The sequence below is a fragment of the Prunus avium genome, chromosome 7, assembly GCF_965620075.1.
Source record: "Prunus avium chromosome 7, drPruAviu1.hap1.1, whole genome shotgun sequence".
NCBI lineage: Eukaryota > Viridiplantae > Streptophyta > Magnoliopsida > Rosales > Rosaceae > Prunus > Prunus avium.
Window position 1 is genome coordinate 24,565,913 of NC_142290.1, and position 20,054 is coordinate 24,585,966.

General features: G+C 38.5%; 1 protein-coding gene and 1 non-coding gene across 2 annotated transcripts; both read right to left on the reverse strand.

The window, feature by feature from the left end:
* Window positions 1-3,514: 3,514 nt before the first annotated feature.
* Window positions 3,515-8,192, reverse strand: TFIIB (transcription factor IIB). Its single transcript, XM_021970694.2, has 7 exons — window positions 7,715-8,192; window positions 6,877-6,901; window positions 5,415-5,544; window positions 5,193-5,323; window positions 5,019-5,107; window positions 4,022-4,098; window positions 3,515-3,821 (listed from the first exon to the last, which is right to left on the reverse strand). Exons 1-7 carry the CDS (start codon window positions 8,065-8,067, stop codon window positions 3,688-3,690), a joined length of 939 nt encoding a protein of 312 aa, XP_021826386.1. The 5' UTR covers window positions 8,068-8,192; the 3' UTR covers window positions 3,515-3,687.
* A 10,308-nt stretch (window positions 8,193-18,500) lies between these two features.
* Window positions 18,501-18,607, reverse strand: LOC148293207 (small nucleolar RNA R71). Its single transcript, XR_015825966.1, has one exon. It is a non-coding gene; the product is annotated as a small nucleolar RNA R71 (small nucleolar RNA).
* Between the last annotated feature and the right edge of the window lie 1,447 nt (window positions 18,608-20,054).

Sequence of the window (20,054 nt, forward strand, 5' to 3'; positions counted from 1 at the left end):
GGGTATGCTCAATCAATCAAGCCAAGGCCGCCACAATGGTTCACAAGTCGGTCGTGGCTTGAATGTGGACAGACCATAGGCATTCTCAAGGTAAGAATCTTTTGGAAGATTACTTTATCCCAAATTTGTTATACTCTACTGTTGATTTTTGAGAACGATATAGAATACAGCCCCATTTGTTCAATAAAATCATGCATGATGTTTGCAATTACGATGCATACTTTGTTCAGAAGTGTGATGCTACTGGGATTTTGGGGCTTCTTCCGAAGTAAAAGTTTACAGCTTCTTTACGGATGTTGGCGTTTGGCGCATTTGCAGACCAGGTGGATGAGAATGCTAGGATGGGGAAATCCACTATCCTAGAGAGCTTGGTCAGATTTTGTGATACAATCGAAACTCTATACACGAGGGATTACATCCATAAACCTACGCCTTGGGACCTCCAAGGGCTTCTACAAAAAGCCGACGCTGAAAGTTTCCTATGCATGATTGAAAGTATCGACTGTATGCACTGGTAAATGTAGAATTGCCCAACTGCTTTGCAAGGAGATTATGGAAATAGAAAGGGCCAAAAAAGTATAATTTTGGAAGCCGTTGCATCATTTGATACATGGGTTTGGCATGCCTTTTTTGGAGTTGCAGGATCTCAAAATGACCTCAACGTGCTCGGTCAATCCCGAGTGTTTAACTATGTGTTGAGAGGTCAAGCCCCTCAGATCACCTATAAAATCAACAATACTATCTACTCTAGTAGGTGCTACCTAGCAGACGAAATCTACTCGAGGTGGATGACATTTGTCAAAATAATTTTGCATCCCCAATCGGAGAAGGAAAAATCATTTGCTGCCTGTCAAGAGGGTTATAGGAAAGATGTGGAAAGGTGTTTTGGTATCCTCTAAGCTCGGTGGGGAATCATTAGGGAGGCTGATCGTTTGTTTAATGAAGAGGTGCTTCAGAGCATTATAATGACATGCATCATCCTCCATAACATGATTGTGGAGGATAAGTATGATTATGATGCTCCAAATGTGTTCAAACCTGAACCCATGAACACGATATTGACAAGAATTTATGAACGGCCCATAGGAGCAAATGGACAACCACTGAAGTACGAACCGTTGGTTAGGGACGGTCGTTACAACAACCGTATAATTGATCGTTATACAAAGATGCAATCTTCTTATATTCATGAACGACGTTAAGTTGACTTGATGGAGCACTTATGGGTTGTGAGAGGCAATGTCGGTCAATGAAGTCAAGTGAAGATGCTTAGTTTTTAATTATGCTTTGTGTTAATGTATGCGTTGTTTGAATTATGCTTTGTTTGTGTTTTGTTTTGAATTATGCTTTGGTTGTGTTTTGTTTTGAATTATGCTTTGGTTTGTTTTATTTTGAATTATACTCTGGTTGTGTTTTGTAATAAATTATGCTTTTTCTTTGTGTTTTGAATCGAATTATGCTTTGTTTTATAGCTATATTATAAAATAAAGAAATGTGTTAAATAAATAGCTATATTATTGAATGCTTTCTTTATTCAATAAAAGAAAAGCAATACAACTAATTAAGAAATACAACTCATTTAATAAAAGACAAGCAATACAACTAGTTAAATAAAAGACAAGCAATACAACTAATTAAATAAAAGACAAGCAATGCAACCTAATGGTTTTCATCATTTAACCAATCGGTATTGCTAGGTATCGTCACGGAAAAGCCTTTTTCTCATAACATCCCTTCATTTTAGCTTCCAAAATGACTTTGTTTTAGGGGACATGTGGCTCGTATCCATGGCCATGGTTTCCCAATCCTTCTTCTCCATGTCTTGTTTGTGTGCATACTTCCTTTCTCTTGAAAATTCTTCATACATTGCTTTCTCATCTGCATCTCTTTTCATGTCTCTCTCAATTCTCATTGTGTTGTTCAGAGCAATTTTGCTCCAAAAATTTTGCAATATCATTGGTGTAATTACTCCCTCTGTTGGCCTTCACCGCCTTTCTCCCAATAAACCTCGGCTCCTTTTGGATTGGTAAGTCTTGATTCATCGAGGAATCCAAAGATGAATTCGATGCCGTTGAATTGTGAAGCAACATCTCATTCAACACAACAGTCGGACCCGTGGGAATAATTTTGAATCTCAAACAATTTTTCATCACCTCCCAACATTGGTGATTGTTGAAGATTTTTTGCCCTGGCCAATGGCACTGAGCCACATTTGTGCTTTCATAATCTATTAAAAAAATATTGAAAATGCAAGAAAAATTGAAAAAAATAGGACATTAAATTTAATAAAACAGCAATTACAAATAATTTACCTCGTTGCCAAGATTTTCTCCTCTTCGAATGTTGTCCCTCGCTTTGGCCAACACATCTCTCCATTTCCCCAACTCTTTATTCAAAATTTTCCACCTACTAGCCAATGCCATTTCCATACGAGTGGCCCGATCTTTCACAAAATTTGGTAAATTTTTCTCCACATATGAAAGAACTTCATCTCATTGCCCGTGATTGGGCAATGACCAACTTGGACCCAACACTGACATAACAAAACATATTACATGGTTGTCCATGCCCTCGATGGAAGATGTCATTTGTATTTCAACACAAATGAAATTTGGAAAGTGAAGAAAATTTGGTGTGGAAAGTGAATAATATTGGAAGGAGAAGAAAATGTATGAAGATTTGGTATGGAAAGTGAAGAATATTGGTAGGTATTTATAGAAAAAAAAATTTACAATTTTTTAATTATAAAAAAATGGCAACTGTTGGATTGGAGGACAAATAACGATCAGACAACCCAGGACAACGGTAAAAAAAATTTAAAACCCACCTCTTACTCGAGCTGCTAAAGCCCGCTGGAAGCGCAACATAGGGCTTGGGCACCCTCCTGCCAGGGCCAAACTGCAGCGGTTGAAGTGCTCTTAGAGTGGATATGGTTCGGTTACCAAATTGACCTCATTGACAACCAAATTCGTGAATCAAGACCGAAGGACCATGAGCATCCAATGACTAATTTCAGTTCATCGAAAAATGGTTCAACTCGATGTAAGAGAAGATGAATTTTGACGGAAAAATAGGCAGAGTTAACGGAAAGGAACACTAGTAGAACGTGAGACTTAATTTGAAGACAACATGCTATGCAAATCGGGATATAATTTGGTTAATGCTGCACAGAAGAGTTGAGTCACAAACCTCCACGTCACGCTACTCATATGCTTCCTTTATTCTCTTCCTAATCAAAGCTTAAGAATGTGCTCCAACACAACACACTGGGCTCTCATTAACCTTGCACGAATTTCAGCGGATTTGAAAATAGATCTTTTAGCCTCAAATATTCCTCCACTTGGAATATCCAATTCATTTGCAATGGCCACAGTTTCATTGAACGGTTTTGGAATTTTATCAAAATTTAAATAGAATCTAAAATGATCGCAATTTCAGGCAGATAATAGGTGAAAGTTTATTTTGAATTGAAAAAAAAAGTCAGAAAACATGCTATTTCAAGCATATATCTCAATTGTGTCAATTGAAGGATATAATTTAGTAATTTACTATGAAAAAGAATTCTCAAAACAATTTAAGCCTTCTGCATTGTTCATACATTGGACGGTTAAAATACAACCCAAGAAAAAGCGCTCCAGTAGAATTCACATTCCTCGTTGTTCTTGATGAATCCGCTCGGCCTACATTTCAAGGGCTGCAAAGATTCTTGAGATCCTCCTCCTTTGCATACCAGTTGGGTATTATCTTCGATACATGGGGATAAAGGTCTTTGTATGAGTTTCTGATTGTTCCTTCTGCTACTCCTGTAGCAACTGAGATATCTGCACTCACAGTGACCATTACTTAAATCAGCTCAGCACTTGTTAGAAAACCATAAAAATTACGGGTGATGTGAAACCAATCAAGTCTTGGATCTACCAATAAACCCATTAAATTACAGGTGATGCAGGCCATATGTTCAGTTCACAAGCTTTCAACTACATTTTTCAATTAGTTTCTAAGAGGGAGGATGATACTGAACCTTTGAGAGGCTTCTTATCGTCTGAAAGCTGAGTGATAATATAAATAACTGCTGCTGCTATCGATATAGGGCTCCTCCTGGAATTGAGAGGTAAAAAAGAAACAGGCCATCATCAAAAGCAAGTACTATAAAGTTCATCATAATTCAAGGACCGATCTCAAGATAAAGAATCTATCAAGACAACAAATGTATGAATCAGATATTAACTTAAGGCAGCAGAATTCAGATATTAACTTCTTCAAATGGAACCAGGGAATGCCATTTGTGACCATTATATCTAATGTTAAGGAATCAAAACCATTACGATAAACTTTTCATTATATCCTGTGATTCCCCATCACTGTCCGAAACAGAAGTGCAGGAAAATGAATAAAACAAAAAGTGGTTCTGATCAATTCTTAGGGCTCATGTCAAAATTGATAAGGTGAAGTAGAAAAAGGAAAAAAGAAAAAAGAAAAAGAGAGTCTCGTTTAAACAGATTGCCAAGAGATTGACCCAAAAAAAACAGACTGCCAAGCTCACCCAAAGATGGCTAATATTTGAAGAGAGATTGGGCATTCCTTAAGTCATTTAGGGCTGTTTGAATAGTTGAACACAGGATTGCACAAGATCATTTTGTTTATTAGTCCAATTTGCCCCTCTACATAGTACTTCACCTTATATCAGTCAATCCTTTATGATGCCTTGCCATTGGCCTCCACAATGAATGTTTAAACATAAACAATTCAAATCAGCTATTTTGATCATGTTACGTTTTACAATATTTCTGGGTCCATCCTTATCTTTTCCAAACACCTGACATCCTATGAGATAAATGACATAATCTGTGATGATGAGGGGGAAAAAAAAGAATCTGTGGAAATTGATAAATGGTGCAAATGAATCTATGGGGCCATGATGACAGTATACACAATAAGAAAGGTAAAATCAGTCGTGCAAATATGCAATCATGAAAATATACATTATTTTCAGCATAATGCATAACAAAAGGAACTACCTTATATCAAATTCTTCCGACTTTTGCACAGCTTCTTGGGCAGCTTTGACTGCCTGATTATTCATTCCAAGATTGGAACAGAAGCGCCTCTGCAGTTAAGTTGCTATTAAGTCAGTGGAAACTACAAACTAGGAAAAAAGTAACTAAGAATTTATGCCTATATATGTAGCTCACCATAAAGTCCCCAGCATGTATTGTTCCCATCTCCACTGACTGACCCTTCTCTAGTCCCAGTTGTTTCACTATATATTCTTTTGCTCGGCCAATTTCCTTCTTTGAGGCTCCATTGGCGACAGAGCAAATTTCTATTTGAAATCCACAGGTTCAGGGAAGCTCATACACAAAGGCAAAGTAATTCAGGAAGCATCCAGATGTTAAAAAAGTCATAAACTGTACCCTTTACAGTGCGTGGCTTGTCTTCTTGTCGACAAGCAATGTATAGGCAAGCAGCCAATAATGCATCCTGATTTCTTCCTCTACTAGATTTCTGATCTTCCACCCTCTTATATATCTCATTAGCCCGATCCTTCAAATCAAAACATAAAAGCCTCATCATCTAATACTCAAATCCCATGAAATAGCAAGCTATGAATATAAGTTCTTAAGAACCCCTTTATTAGTTTTTAAGAAGGAAACAGAAGATTTTATTAATCTCAACTAAACAACAATGCAATAGTAATGAACAAACAGTCCACCAAGGTACAATCATAACCTTCTACAACCAACTAAAAGTAACAACACAAACTACAAGAAGTGCTTAAGATTCCTGTACATAAAAAAGAATATATACTTTTCAAGATTTTACCAGAAGTATTTTGCTAAAATAATTATCAACTACATGATGCAAAAACATAAAAATCAGCACAAACAATGTGAATTCACAACTTGTTATCACACTCCTAATTGCAGCAGATACGTTAATACAAGTTTCGCTGTGATGTGAAGATAATGCACTCTCTCTGTCTCTCTCAAAATTAGAAAATAAATAAAAACCCTGAATCAAGTCTCAAGGATAAGCCATCCCACTCGACTTTTATAATGTTCCTCTCAAGCCAAACGTGCCACATCAAAGCAAGATGGAACAGCTACAGAAGCAACTAAAGCCTATTCTTTATCAAATTTTATAATCCAACAAGATCACCAAATCAGTATTCACCCAATCAGCACCAAAATGGAAAAAGACCAGTATCCAGAAACCGCAAGACGCCAAACCTTGTAGAAGTAAAATGATCTACTGATTGTCCACACTTTTATCCATATACCGCTAGTCTCAATTAAAAAAGGAAAATTTATCTTCAACTCAGATATAAGTGAACGAAACAGTTGAATCAAACAAGACAGGCATAGTAGAAAAGTTCCTCTGAAATGTTTTCCCTGGAAAAGTATTATGTTGAAAAAGTAATCAATAAATAGACTCAGGGTTTTCACTTGAAGCCACTACTGTTTTTCAATTATTTAATTAATTTATCAAGGATACTTGTAGAAGCAATATACTATAAAATGAAAATGTGTAGTAGTGGTCTGGTGCTACTTAGAATTTTCTAAGAAATAATGCTTATTATCCCCTGCAAGTATAATTATGTAGTGCAAGGCCATAGACAAAGTTTTAGGGTATACTTCAACAAATATTCAGAACTGAATTTATAGTAACTTTTATTCTCTTATACTATAACAGCCATATTTCATTTGTATCACACAATCACAAAATAAAATAACGGACATAGCTTTTCTTTGACCTTAAATGTACCCACAATAACGGGTCGCTAAAATTTTATGCATGAATTTGGTAGGCATATGAGTGTCCTAGAACTATTAATGGTCCCCACGAATAAATGTTCATAGTACGCAAATAGCATACCTTGATGGTTGCAACAAGGCCCAACCTGAAATACAATGTTACAACATCAGCTATTTTTCTTTATAGTAGTTTACAAATAATCTCATCGTAAGAGAAATTTAACACATCATGTGAATAACTTTTGATACTAATACTATATAAATATCATCACACATTACAATAGGGAAGAAGCAAGATTTTGACAGATGAAAAAGTGTAACGAAAACCAATCACCTATGAGTGTTAAAAATACTGATATTTGAATATCCTACTCTACTCTAATATATGTAGGATTGAACTTAATAGTTTAGTTGTTTTGAAAAAACTAGAAAGCTTAATAATTACAATTTGCCCAATGCAGTTGATTACAGTATACCTGAGATTAATATTTCAATCTCCACATATATCTCATATATCTATCAACTTAGATTCATGAAATTACATGATGATCGGCAATAATCTCATTTGATTTTAAACCAAATTCCAAATTTAATCTTGAAAAGTTGATTAACAGTTATGGTTTCAAATTGTAATAAAAATTTCCCAACCCAAGCTAATTAGATGTTCAGCTTTGGATTTTCAATTTTCATTTCTACTTTCCCATTACCAATCAGCACCCTCCTCATCCAAATTTCCAAATTCAACCCTCAAACGAAACCGAAATCCAGTTACAAAACCTTAAACTACCACAAACCTCTGCCATTTCTACTTTCCCATTACCAATCAACATCCTTCTCATCCAACTTCAACCCTCAAAGGAAACCCAAAATCCAGTTACAAAACCTAAAAATACCAGAAACCTCGGATTTTTCTAGGAACCAAAATACCTTCCCCCAATATCGCAGCAACAAGCACATACCTATCAGACATGGTGGCGATGGTTTTGAATGCCAGAATCAAGCCCCGATCCGGATTCGACCCACGGTTCTGCCACCGCCCCAACGACGAAGATAAGAACTCACCAGATGCCCCATTAGGCTTGGCTATGACGGTGGACAACCCGCCATCGGCCAATAGTGGGTTGGTGGGCCCACCAACACGGACCGGGTCGTTATCGCCGGACTCGTTCGCGAAGGTACGCCACTCTGAGGTCTCGTCGATGGAATGAGATTCCAACACTAATCCACACTCAGAGCACACCGTGTCTCCCGCCGAGTGATCGAAAACCACCTCCGTCTGGCGCTTGCAGTCGGAGCAATACGCATCGGACATTTCTCTATAAGATTACAGTATTTTCTCGGGGAAATGGTGAGATGGGAAAGTTTAGAGGATGAGAGTTTTCCTTTGTTGTTTCTTTCTCCCCTGTTTGGGTGAGCTGAAAGATCTTAATAGGAGAGGAAGGGGATGTGAGGGTATTTATAGAAAGAAGGATTGGAGAGTATTGAAGGGACTTAGGAAAGTCATGAAGCCTTCATGACGGCAACTGTTTGGACATACGTACTCTTTTGGGCTCTACTTAGATTGGGCTTGCTTTCTTGCGTTGGACATGGCATTGGACATCCCCTCTTTCCTCTTGGACATGTTCTCTTTTCATTTTTATAGGGTTAGAGGTGTCAAACGTACCGGGCCGGACTGAGGACGACTAGAATATAGCCTGTTATGTAAGGTCCGGCACAGTCCAGCTCATATTTTTTGGCGGGCCAGGATGAGATAATTTTGTCCAACTGGCCGGCCCAATTAGGGAATTATATTTTTTTTAGAGAAAAATAATACATAATTTATGACGAGGATGATATATGTTTGGGATGAATTCAATACCTAGTTGTGTGTAATATTATTGTAGTGGTGGTGGTGTAGCTTTATTGCGGGTGTATTAGTTTGTTGTAAACGTATTTTGTGAATATCATATCAACCGTATAAAAAAAACATTAATAATTTTTGTTTGGGTGAAAAAAAAAACATTAATATTTGGACCTATAATTGTTATAAATTGTCTTGTCAAATTCAATCCAATAATGACATTTGTCAATGACAATTAGTAATTTTACGTGTTAGTCCCAATCCAAACTTTGGATTCCAAATGTGCCAGTTGTCTAAAAGTGACACATAGGGCAATATGCGAAATATTCATGTGTAATTGCCAATCTATAGTATCAGGTAGGTTCCACATTCACATTCAAAATTTTCCTAAAATCATTATGCATTACAATTTTGTATGTATTCAAACCCTTGTTTTCAATGAAGCAATACTTTCAAAATGTTAGAAAAGATGACTACATACTTTAGCATAATCAAATCAGATTGGTATTTACCACAAAGAGCTACATCATCGACCAAGTATTTTGACATGGACTTGCAATGGTAGCACATCTTTCCATGTGGAGTTTCTATGAGCCATGGCTTTTTGTTTTGCTTTCTATGCTTAACGTGTAGACTGAACTGCAACCCACGTGAAGATTGAAGCCAACCATGGAGAAATGGATGACAAACCAAGCCCCATGCAAGTAGATGTCAAGTAGTAGGCGTCAATCCTTTCGAAGCAGCAATAATTGAGACTCATACGAATTTTATTTCACCAATATGAATTATTTTTTTTTCAAGTCTTCATTCATACCTACTAACGCTTCTCTTTCGAATGACGAAAAAAGTTTTTATTACAATCTCCCCAGTCCCCAATGATCCGAAAATGTTAAACAGAGAGTAATTGATATAAGTCTTTTTCAAATTTTGAATTCTTTATTTAATTCAACTAAAAAAACATTTAATTGAAAATCATTGAATGTGATCAAATAAAAACGACGATGATAATAATCAAATGACCAAGCTATTTGTGATTCGTTTTTTTTTTTTTTTTTTTTTTTTTTTTTTCTGGTTACATGAAGCTCGACTCTTCTTTACGTTACATTTCCAAACCGAAAGCTGAAGTTGTGTTGAATAAAAAACAGGCACATCTGTCTGTCTCCTTTCAGAAGCCGAAGATATGGAAAATGCCATTAGAAGTCGGTTTCAGCTTTCAATTCAAAGGCCTAGTTTTGTACAATGCAGCAAACATTGCCTTTGTGGGGTGGCAAGTCTTAGCTTAGGACGTTTATTATTGCTTTGCTTCACACTGTTTAGATTTCCTCATACTTTAAACCAAGTTGCATCGAATAAATTGACCGAAAAAAGTTGCATCGAATAATTCTAAATTGTACTGTATGGAAGTCCAAGTGCCAAGAAAAGGTATAAATATGATTCATAATTTACCAATATTATAATTTGTGTCAAACAAAGGTCCTTCGGTAAAGGATCCTTAATTATTATTTATCATTAAAACATACGAGTCATTTTATAGTGGGGGCCTTATATATGGTCCTTAGGTGAGGTCATATCTCTTAATTGTTGGATCATGCTAATTAATTTAATCCAACAGCTAACCAATTTGATCCAACAGTTAAGAGATAGAGTCTCACTTAAGGGTCATATAAGGCCCTCACTATAGAATTCTTGCAAGAGATATAGAAATCAAGTGTCATTTTCCATTTTAATGTTCTCCTTTTATTTCTTTGGGGCCAAACGCTCGCTACTTCTAGCAAGGTCCATCGAACCCAAGTGCCTGTTGGGCCAACAGCTTCTTCTAGCAAGTCAAAAGTGGGGATGGGCTGGGGAACGACTTGCAATGTTCTAGCCCTTGTACGGTTGCACATCTTGCACAGCACTTGGGCTAAAAATGGAGCATGTGCACTGCATGCACCATATCAGGGCTAGTTGTGTGTAATATAATGTAATTATAGTGTAGTATACGTGGGAACAAATATTCCAGCTTCCAATCATGAGGCGTCACGTGGACAAGAAGAATATCACCTAAGTCAGTAATTGAGCCTATTTATTTGGCCAATTAATTAGGACAAAAAATAAGGATATTATCTTTAATTGGGGATATTATCATGGGATATTATCATATCCCTAATTGACTCAATTTCTCCATTTAAGGAAAAAAATATATTCCTTCCAAATAGGAATTATTCTTTGAAAAACCCTAAAACGGCTAGAGCCCCGTAAATACATGGCTACATTCAACACACAAGGTAACTCAAAAAACCTTAGTAAAACTCTGTCAAAATTATCGCTCCCTCGTCTTTCCCACAAGACTCTGGCCACTCGGCTCTCCCCATGAGAGGAAACTTCGTCCACTTCAGTTATTTTCGTATCTTTTTTAAGATCCAATCGAACTAACCTAGGGATCGGAGGGCCTTTGGCCAATACCCCCCGAGTGTGGTCCATGAACCCCAATCTTTTTTGCAGGGTTCAAGGAGGAGGAAAGAGAAGGAGATTGTAGGGTTTGAAGAATCAAGAGGCGAATATTTCCCGTGCGGAATTTTGCTCAAACATTTTGGTGCTTTCATTGAGAGCACGAGTTATACTCAACGCGTGCTCATAATCGAAGGAATCTGTTTCCTCCTATTCATAACTCAACCGAAGCCTTCCAAACAACCATGGTTGGAAGCATGCGCACGAGAAGCAGGGTAACCGCGAAAACACAATCCGTAACGGGCCCAAGCCCTTCACCTCACAGCTCCATGGTCGAAGTCGCACCGTAGCTGTAAGGCTTTGCAGCCAAAACCAGCGCGCCGCCTCATGGCCTTGTGGTTGGGTCCACCTCGCAGTCTCACATCCCCATGGCCGGGACAACCTTGCTACCGTAAGCCATCATGGCTAGATCCGGCGCTACCTTCCACGATGATGCCACAACACACGACACTGCCGAGACCTATGGCTGCACCACTACTCACGACAATCCCATTGCCGCCATGGGACACGGCCATCTTGGCACCACCACCGACCTTGGCCCTATTGTGGAACACCTTCATCCATTTTCTCATTTGCCACCACACTTGACGTATGCTCCCGCGTATACCTTAAATGAAACCTTAGCCTGCATGCAATTGGGCTCCACATGATTCTCTTCTCCAGATCTAAGCAGTCAAGCGGACCTCAACCTTAGAGTCGACCAGCTGGCTCAAAGAGAAGACAACCAAAACAACTTGGTTGGACAGCTCCTCAAGCAGATCGACGTGGTCCGAAACCTTGGCCCTGGATCCTATTGTGAAGAGAGAAGGATGAATAAGCCCACCGGCAGGCAGTTTGAGAGGTCGTAGGCAGGCGAGGAGGAGAACAACAGCACGCTGGCATGTCACAAGCGTCAGCGAGCTCTACTCAAAGTAGATCAACCCTACATTTGAGACTAGGTCTACAGACCAATGTCCACGAAAGGTTGGGCCTGCAATCCGATGTCCATGCTCGCTTGGGCCCTCAAGGAAGCATTCATGCAAGGGTAGTGTAACATCTAGGAAAAAAAAAAAGAGAAGATTAAAAAAAATATATTAATAAAATATATATATTTAACTTAATTATGAGTTATAAATAAATTTAATTTAAAAAAGAAAAAGAAAAAAAAAAGCAACTTGTAAGTGAAGCCTTTGTTCTTCCCTTCATTCTTCCCCCCTTCCCTCTTACATTCTCTTCAAAAATCTGGTTTTGATCTCAAATTGGGATGAGTTGTAAACCCATTGGAGATGACTCACCTAGGTCTAGGCTAAGAGTATTAATTTCATAAACTAAGATAAGATAGGATGAAGGAGATAGAATTTGGGGTGAGGAAGAGAAGAAAAAAGAATCTCTAAGGTGAGTCAATTTCGAAAATTTTGGTTTTAACCTTGTGGTTGTGTGATTTCAGTCTCTTAAAGAATAATTTGAGTCATATGAGTGTTAGGAGAATTGAATTGGAAGAGGTTGAACTTCTATTTTCGGGTTGGGTGGATAGAGCAATTTTTCAAGTGTGGGTGTTGTTGATTTTTGTTTCATTTTGAGTTTTTGATGAGTTCGATTGATAGGAATGAAGTTTAGAAGAGTTTTAGAAGCCTTAGGAACAACTTGGGGTGTTCGAATGGTTGAAAACAACTTTGAACCAAATCTGGAAAATGTCATTTTCTGGAAATTTTCAGCCCACGAGCCTCACTTTGGCTCTCTTTTTCTCTCGATAGTTTGGGTGTTTGAGGAAGCCAGTTGTTGGGTTTTAAACTAGACATGGCAAGGAACAAAAAAAAATTGGTTTCGTCAAATTTGGTTGAGTCTTGATAGGTCAAACACATGTGCAAAGTTTGGAAAATAATATGTTTTCTGCAGAAAACCAGCCACGAGCTCAACTTTGGAGCTGGTTTTCTCCTTCGTTTTAGCTCCGTTTTCAGTGTGGTTTGCTGGGTTAGAAACTAGAGATATTAAGATTCAAAACCACTACAAGTTTTCTCATTTTCGTTAACGTTTGGTCAGTCAAAATGCCTCACAAAATCTGGGATTAAATCTGGAAAACAGGGGAAGTTTAGGATTTTTTTTTAGATGATGAACAGTAACCGGAAACAAGCCCACTGGCGCATGGCGGCGCGTGGCGGGTGTTCTAGCTGCCTCCGACACCATATTTTTAGTCCTTCTGACTCGATTTATAGATCCGAGTCCGATGGTATAGGTTTTGGGACGTTTTGAGGGGTTTAGCTTGGAGAGTGGGGTGCACTCTCCATGTTAAGAGAGAAAAATGTTTTTATAAAATTAGATTTTCTAACTTCATTTATGTTATTTATTTTTTCAAATCTAGGAACGGGAGAGAACCCAGCAACCTCCAAAGGGTAATTTCGTCATTTTAGCTTCTTGGACACAAGGTAGGGTCTCTAACTTTTTCCCCAATGATTAGACTATATCACTTTTAATCTTGGTGTTTATATATAATACTAAATATGAATATCCTGTTGTTTTGCTTGGTGGGTATTGTTAGGTGAATGCTATAATGTTATTGTTTTATGAATTTTTATCGAATATTATATGATGTTTGATGAATATTACTATCGCTGTGATTAAATTTGAAATATTATTATTTTTTATTTGAATTGTTATCATTCCGCAAATGTTTGAGCTGCATTACATATGGATCATAAATACAGTTGTGTTGGGTTTGTGCGTAGTTTAAGGTATATCTAAAGGATGGGAGAAGGCTTTAGATATATCAGGAAAAAAAAGTGGAATATATTCAGGTGACGAGAGCAGAGCTTGAATATATTGAGGTGATAGGAGTAGGTCCTCTAATGAAAAGTGAAAGTTGAGAAATTCGCAAACAAAATAAACAAGGGGTAAGGGACTGCTAGGCACTATTAATTTATATTTTAGGGTATTTGGAGTCACAGTGGTCAAATGCATGGTATGAGACATGCAGGCTTGATGCCCTAAAGTATGAATTAGTGGGTTTAGAAGGGAGTGAGTTCATGACATCATCGCATATGCATAACTCATTTATCTTGGAATTGTTTAATGCATGCCACTTTGGTTAGCGGTGATAGCTGGCTTTAAGGGGGAGGATGTTACAGTACTCTACTGGGCATAAAATGCTCACACCCTAATAGATGATGCAGGTTTCAATGCAAATCCTGAGGAAGGAGAAGTTCCACCAGAGGACTAGATCAATGTTGTTAGTTACTATTTGTAAAATTATTAAGGAATAAATTGTTGGGATATTACTCTAGTGTGTGTAACTAACTTTGAGCTACTGCGACTTTGACTTTTTATTTATTAAATAAGTTTATAATATTATTGGCTCTATTTCTATCAAATCATAGTTATGGGAGTTTGTTTTTATAACTATGGTATAATTCATGCCTTAATTCGGAGATAATCCTTATTTTCGAATCGGGGCGTGACAGGTAGGCCCATAAGGAGATCAGTCTCACGACCCTCCTCTAGAAGTACATGAAGAAAGACGCTCATCGGCCCCCTCCGCCAGAGCTAGTACCTGGCAACAAGCCACAGGGAATCCCTCGCAAGCTCAGTCCACCAATACGCGTGCAAGCAGGTTAGCCAAGGAGATCAACCCCAAGAGTTAATGAGGAGGTCTATCAGCGACGCCCGCGTCATGGGAGACACCGAAGTTAACCGCAAGCCTTGAGAGTAGAGGACGTTGAGAGGCTCGTGAATGACCGACTTCGAGACTTGAAGATTTGAGGAGACTTGGAGGATGTCCTACGCAAAGAAGTGACCAACTAAACTCTTCTCCTTTCACCAGCGAGATCGAGCAGGCGGACCCGCCAAGGCGATTCATAACTTCAGCTTCCACGCCATTCAAAGGAGATTTCAATCACGAGAGCCATTTGAAGCATTTCAAAAGTGTCATGACTCTCTACAAGTCCGAGGATGCGCTGATGTGCAAGGTATTTGCAATGACCTTGCGAGGAGCAGCTCAAGACTGCTCTCATGTAAGGAAGAATGTTGATCATGGCTCCTCCATCAATCAATACTTTCTTGAAGGGTACCCCATTGATTCTAGCAGAAATGAACAATGGTCTCAAATGTTTGGTCATTGACCTGGTTAGTTTTGTGAAGAATACTTAAGGGAAATCTTTTTTCGAAGAGGTTACACATCTTGTGGTCAGGCCCGAATCTCTGATTCGCAAGATATCGAGTCTTTCGTCACAATCTTCTACTAGTCCAATCAATGTGGTTGGACGATCTCCTATCAGACTATCGCCTTCAATGTTGCTTGGCTGGCCTTCTCTTGACCTATAAGAGGCTGAGAGTATGTATACCATGTTAACTGGCATGACTTTTAATTCTAAAAGTTGTGTATCTAATTTTGGTTTGATCTCCATTGGTTGGTTATCTGAACCATCTGTTTCTTGATCTAACTGCATGAGTTCTTGCTGAACCGTTGGTTTTATCGCTGCCACTGTTGGCCCTGTAAGTGTTGCATCATGTACAATTTCTATGGTACCAAAAGTTAGAGCTGGGACATGACTAGGTTGCTTGTCTTCTATTCTTGTAGCGTCGTGTTTGGTTCATTTTTACACATGATTTTTCATGTTATTCACCCACTATTTTGAGTTAGTTCTTGACATTTTATAGCTTTTTACTTCCGTTTTGTGTTTTCTTAGATTTTACCTTGGTTGGAATGAAAATGAGCTAAAAGTGCATTATTGGTTATAAACTTTGTTTTTGTTCATTTTCGTAGGTCAACTTCTTGGCCTGGGATCAACATGCTCTGGTGCTCGGATGAGGTCATGATCTTCATGAGACTTGTTCCAATGGATGTTAACTACAACATATCCAAATTTGAGCTCCATTGGACAAGTATTGCCTATCCAACCAATCCAGCTGTTACCACAGCTCTGGAAATCCGGAATTGGCCAGCTTTTACCTCCATTGTGTCATCTTGATTATTCTTGTTACCATAACACTTGGTAACAAGAATTTACCTTAGTAGATGAGATATTTTCTGAAGCATTTGGCATCTTTGTGAGGACAAGGCTTCATCATTTGCAAGGGGACAAGAAGACAATGGGTGAAGACTTTGCATTAGAATACTAAAAGTAAAAGCTGGAAAGGAGGAGAGAGGGAAGCAAAAGGAAGTGCAATCTGATATTGGAGAGGCTTTTCAACGGGGGTATTGGATCCATTACATCATTCCACAATTGAGGAGCAGATTGGAGAGCTAAAAGCTAAGGAAGGAGAAGGAGGTGCAGCAGCAGGAAGAAGGGGGAAGACTTCCACCATTGAAGACTTCAAGCTTTCATCATTTCCAAATCTGTAAACTCTTTCTAGTTATATTTCGAATTTGTGTTTGAAATGATTATGAGGAACTAAACTCCATAGGGAGGGCTTAGGTTGAAGCCCTAAACATGATTACCTTATTGTTTTGATGCTTGAGTGTATGAATTTCTAGATATTGTTGATGAATTCCAATTCACCAAATTAATCTATCCTTGATGTATGTTCTTCTTTGATTGATCACCTTTGAAAGCATGCTTCTTGAGATTGTTGGGATTATGTGTATCTTCATGTTATCCTAAGCAATAAATGGATGAAGTAAGAATCATCCATGTGAATTGGTTTCTTGAATACCTAATGTAAACACCATGCTATTAGGGTTCTTGTGATGTTCATATTCTCTTTGAACTTAATGGGTTTTTCTTGTAATTGAATCAAAGTACTAAGCACACCTAGATTCGATTATAGGGAAGGCACAAGTATTGTAGCACTCGTACTGCACTTTACGTACATTAGAGAGAATCAATGCGTCTTGAGCCACTCGTACTGGTCTTGATTGCGAACATCTTCAACAACACGTTTAGAGTTCATCACTTGAGTATCCATGAACATTGGTAGAATTGTTTAGGGTGGATTCCGAAACCCTAGTGTTTGTTACATTTTAATTCCACTCTTTGATACTTCATCCCTGCTATTCTCATTTAAATTCAAAGTTCATTTACTTTCATGCAATAGAAATAGGTCACTTGAACCAAACCAAACACCCCCCCCCCCCCAATGTGTGTGTGAGTTGTGTGTTTGACACATTATGTGTCTTTGTTACTGAATTTTATTTGTTTCTGTAATTGTTTTGGACTTTTGGTCCGCGATGTGTTCTTGCATTTTCTGTGCTGAATCCAACCGTATAAAGAACGTGAATTTTGGACAAACGGTTGGAAAGTTATAGGCAAAACACTGGATAGAGGTCGAAACTGAAAAGCAGAGAATTTCGACTCTGTGCAAAACGACCGGTCGCTTTTACCTGACGACCGGTCGCTCATCACGTCAAAATTTGAAAAACGATTCTGTAAAAAATGACCGGTCGTCACTGTTCACGACCGGTCGCCATTGTTCACTGTTCACGGAACTGTTCACATGTGATAAAATGGTGATAGAAAATGCTGTTTGTGTTTTTCTTTAGTTTTCTTGTGTTGTTTCATTTCTTTTACATTTCTTTACTTATTTTTAGTTTCCATTTTGCATTTGTGCATTTGTGGTGTGTCAATTAAGTGTTCTTTACGTACTCAAACTAGAACTTATAGGAAACCGACAAGTTCTTCGTGGGATCGACCCCGTACTTACATAATCTATACTTCGTTAGATTCGTGCACTTGCGGGTATTTTTAATTGGTTGTTTGCACATTAATTTGTGTCCTCTTAGGAATGCAACAATTTTTGGCGCCGTTGCCGGGGAACTGGCACGGTTGCTTATATGTTTTGTTTGAGTATATTTAGAGTACTTAATTTTATTTTCATTTTTCTTTGTTTGTCATTTCATTTTATTTGAGTTTGTTTTTGTTTCTTCTTATTGCAGGAACATTTTGCTTATGTCCCTTTTGAATTTGGATATTTCATTAGATTGCACAATAGAAGATATCCAAGCTCAAGCTTTGAGAGAAAGGAACATCCAACTAGCTGTGTCTACTCCATTGCCTCTTTCATTCTCGCCATTTTCATCATCACCAAGCTCACCAAAAGTCGAGTCACCTCCACCTTCACCAATGCCGGCAGCAGCTGCAAATGCGGAACTTACTATGCAAGAATACTCTTCACCGCCAACAACTGGACAACCATCTTGCATAGTATATCCCGCAAGCACTTTGGAAAACTTTGAATTGAGATCGGGCATGATACACATATTGCCTAAGTTGTTGGGAAATCCTGGAGAAAATCCTAATGCACATGTCCTAGACTTTGAGGAAGTGTGTTCCACAATAAAGATTGAAGGCATGAATAGTGACGAGATAAGAATGAGACTTTTCTCATTTAGTTTGAAGGATACAGCAAAGGAATGGCTTCACTATCTACCTCCAAATTCCATCACAACATGGACGGATCTTGCTTCAAAGTTCTTGCAACATTTTTTCCCAGCACAAAGGACAAATGAACTCCGAAGTCAGATTACAGGAATTCTGCAAAGGCCGGGAGAAAGCTTCCAGGATTATTGGGACCGTTTCAAGAAACTTCTAATCACTTGTCCGCATCATAACATACAAGCTTGGCTTCTAATGCAACACTTCTATGAAGGACTTTTTGAAGCGGACCAAAATAATGTGAATGCAGCTGCAGGAGGAACTATAATGACCAAGACTCCAACAGAAGTGCGAGCAATATTTGATCTTGTTGCTGCAAATGCTCGCCAATATAATTCAAGGCAAAGACCAGTCAGAAAAGGGGAATCCTATGATGTAAGTACCCTTTCTAGTATGGAAGCTCAGATTGCAAACCTAACCAACATGGTGAAGAAATTGGCACCGGGATCATCCAAGGTTTGTGCATTTTGCTCCACAATTGGTCATGACACTGAGGATTGTCCCTTGGCACATGAGGAAGCAAATGCAGTGGGCTCATTTCAGAGAAATCAGTGGCCTAAGAATGATCCTTTCTCACAAACATACAATCCGGGGTGGAGAAATCATCCAAATTTCAGGTGGAGTGACAATTCGAATGTTCAACAAGGGCCATCCCAACCACCTCAAGGCCAACAACATACTCGCCCACCTCATGGTCAAATGCACTATTACAATCCACCACAACCACCACCTCAACCACAATCTACAGGAAAATCTCTGGAAGAACTTGTTGCTTCCATGGCTAGAAACACAGATAGTTTCATTACTGAGACAAAAAGCTACATGTAGAGGAATGACACCCACATGCAGAAAACGGATAAGGCCATTGCCAATCTAGAAAATCAAGTGGGACAAATTGCTCAAGCTTTGAGTCAAAGGGAACCTGGTATGATGCCTAGCCAACCAGTGATTAATCCAACTGGGCGGGAGCATGTTCAAGCAGTTACCTTGAGAACTGGTAAGGTAATTGGTGAAATTGATGGTTCTAAAGATTTGATTCAAAATGTTGATGACATGCAGGTTGAAGAAGTGGCTGAGCCTAAAGAAAAGGATGAAAGCAACAAAGAGAAAGATAAGCAAGCAGCATCTTCACCTGAGTGGATCCCAAAGCAAGAAATTGCAAGAAGGGCAAGAAAGGAGAAGGTATGTCGTGAACCTACTGATGAAGATATCTTACATGCTCCTTTTCCTCACAGGTTGATGAGTTCTAGGAAAAATCAACATGCCAAGGACATATTGGAAACTTGTAGGATGGTGCAAATCAACATTCCTCTCTTGGATGCAAACAAGCTTAAGGAATACGAAACTGTTGCATTAACGGAAGAGGTTTCTGCTGTTTTGCAAAGGAAGCTTCCTCCCAAGTTACAAGATCCAGGGAGTTTCACAATTCCTTGTATAATTGTACTAGAGGAAGATAAGCTCAACATCCATGTTCCAAGCACCAATCACATGTTCAATGTCATCCTTTCTACTCAAGTGAGAAGGCTACCTAATCCTAAATATGTGCCTCCTCCATCTAATCCACGTATTGAAGAGCGCTTAAAATTACTTTTGAAATCTACTCATGTGGGTAAAAAGAAAAGAATA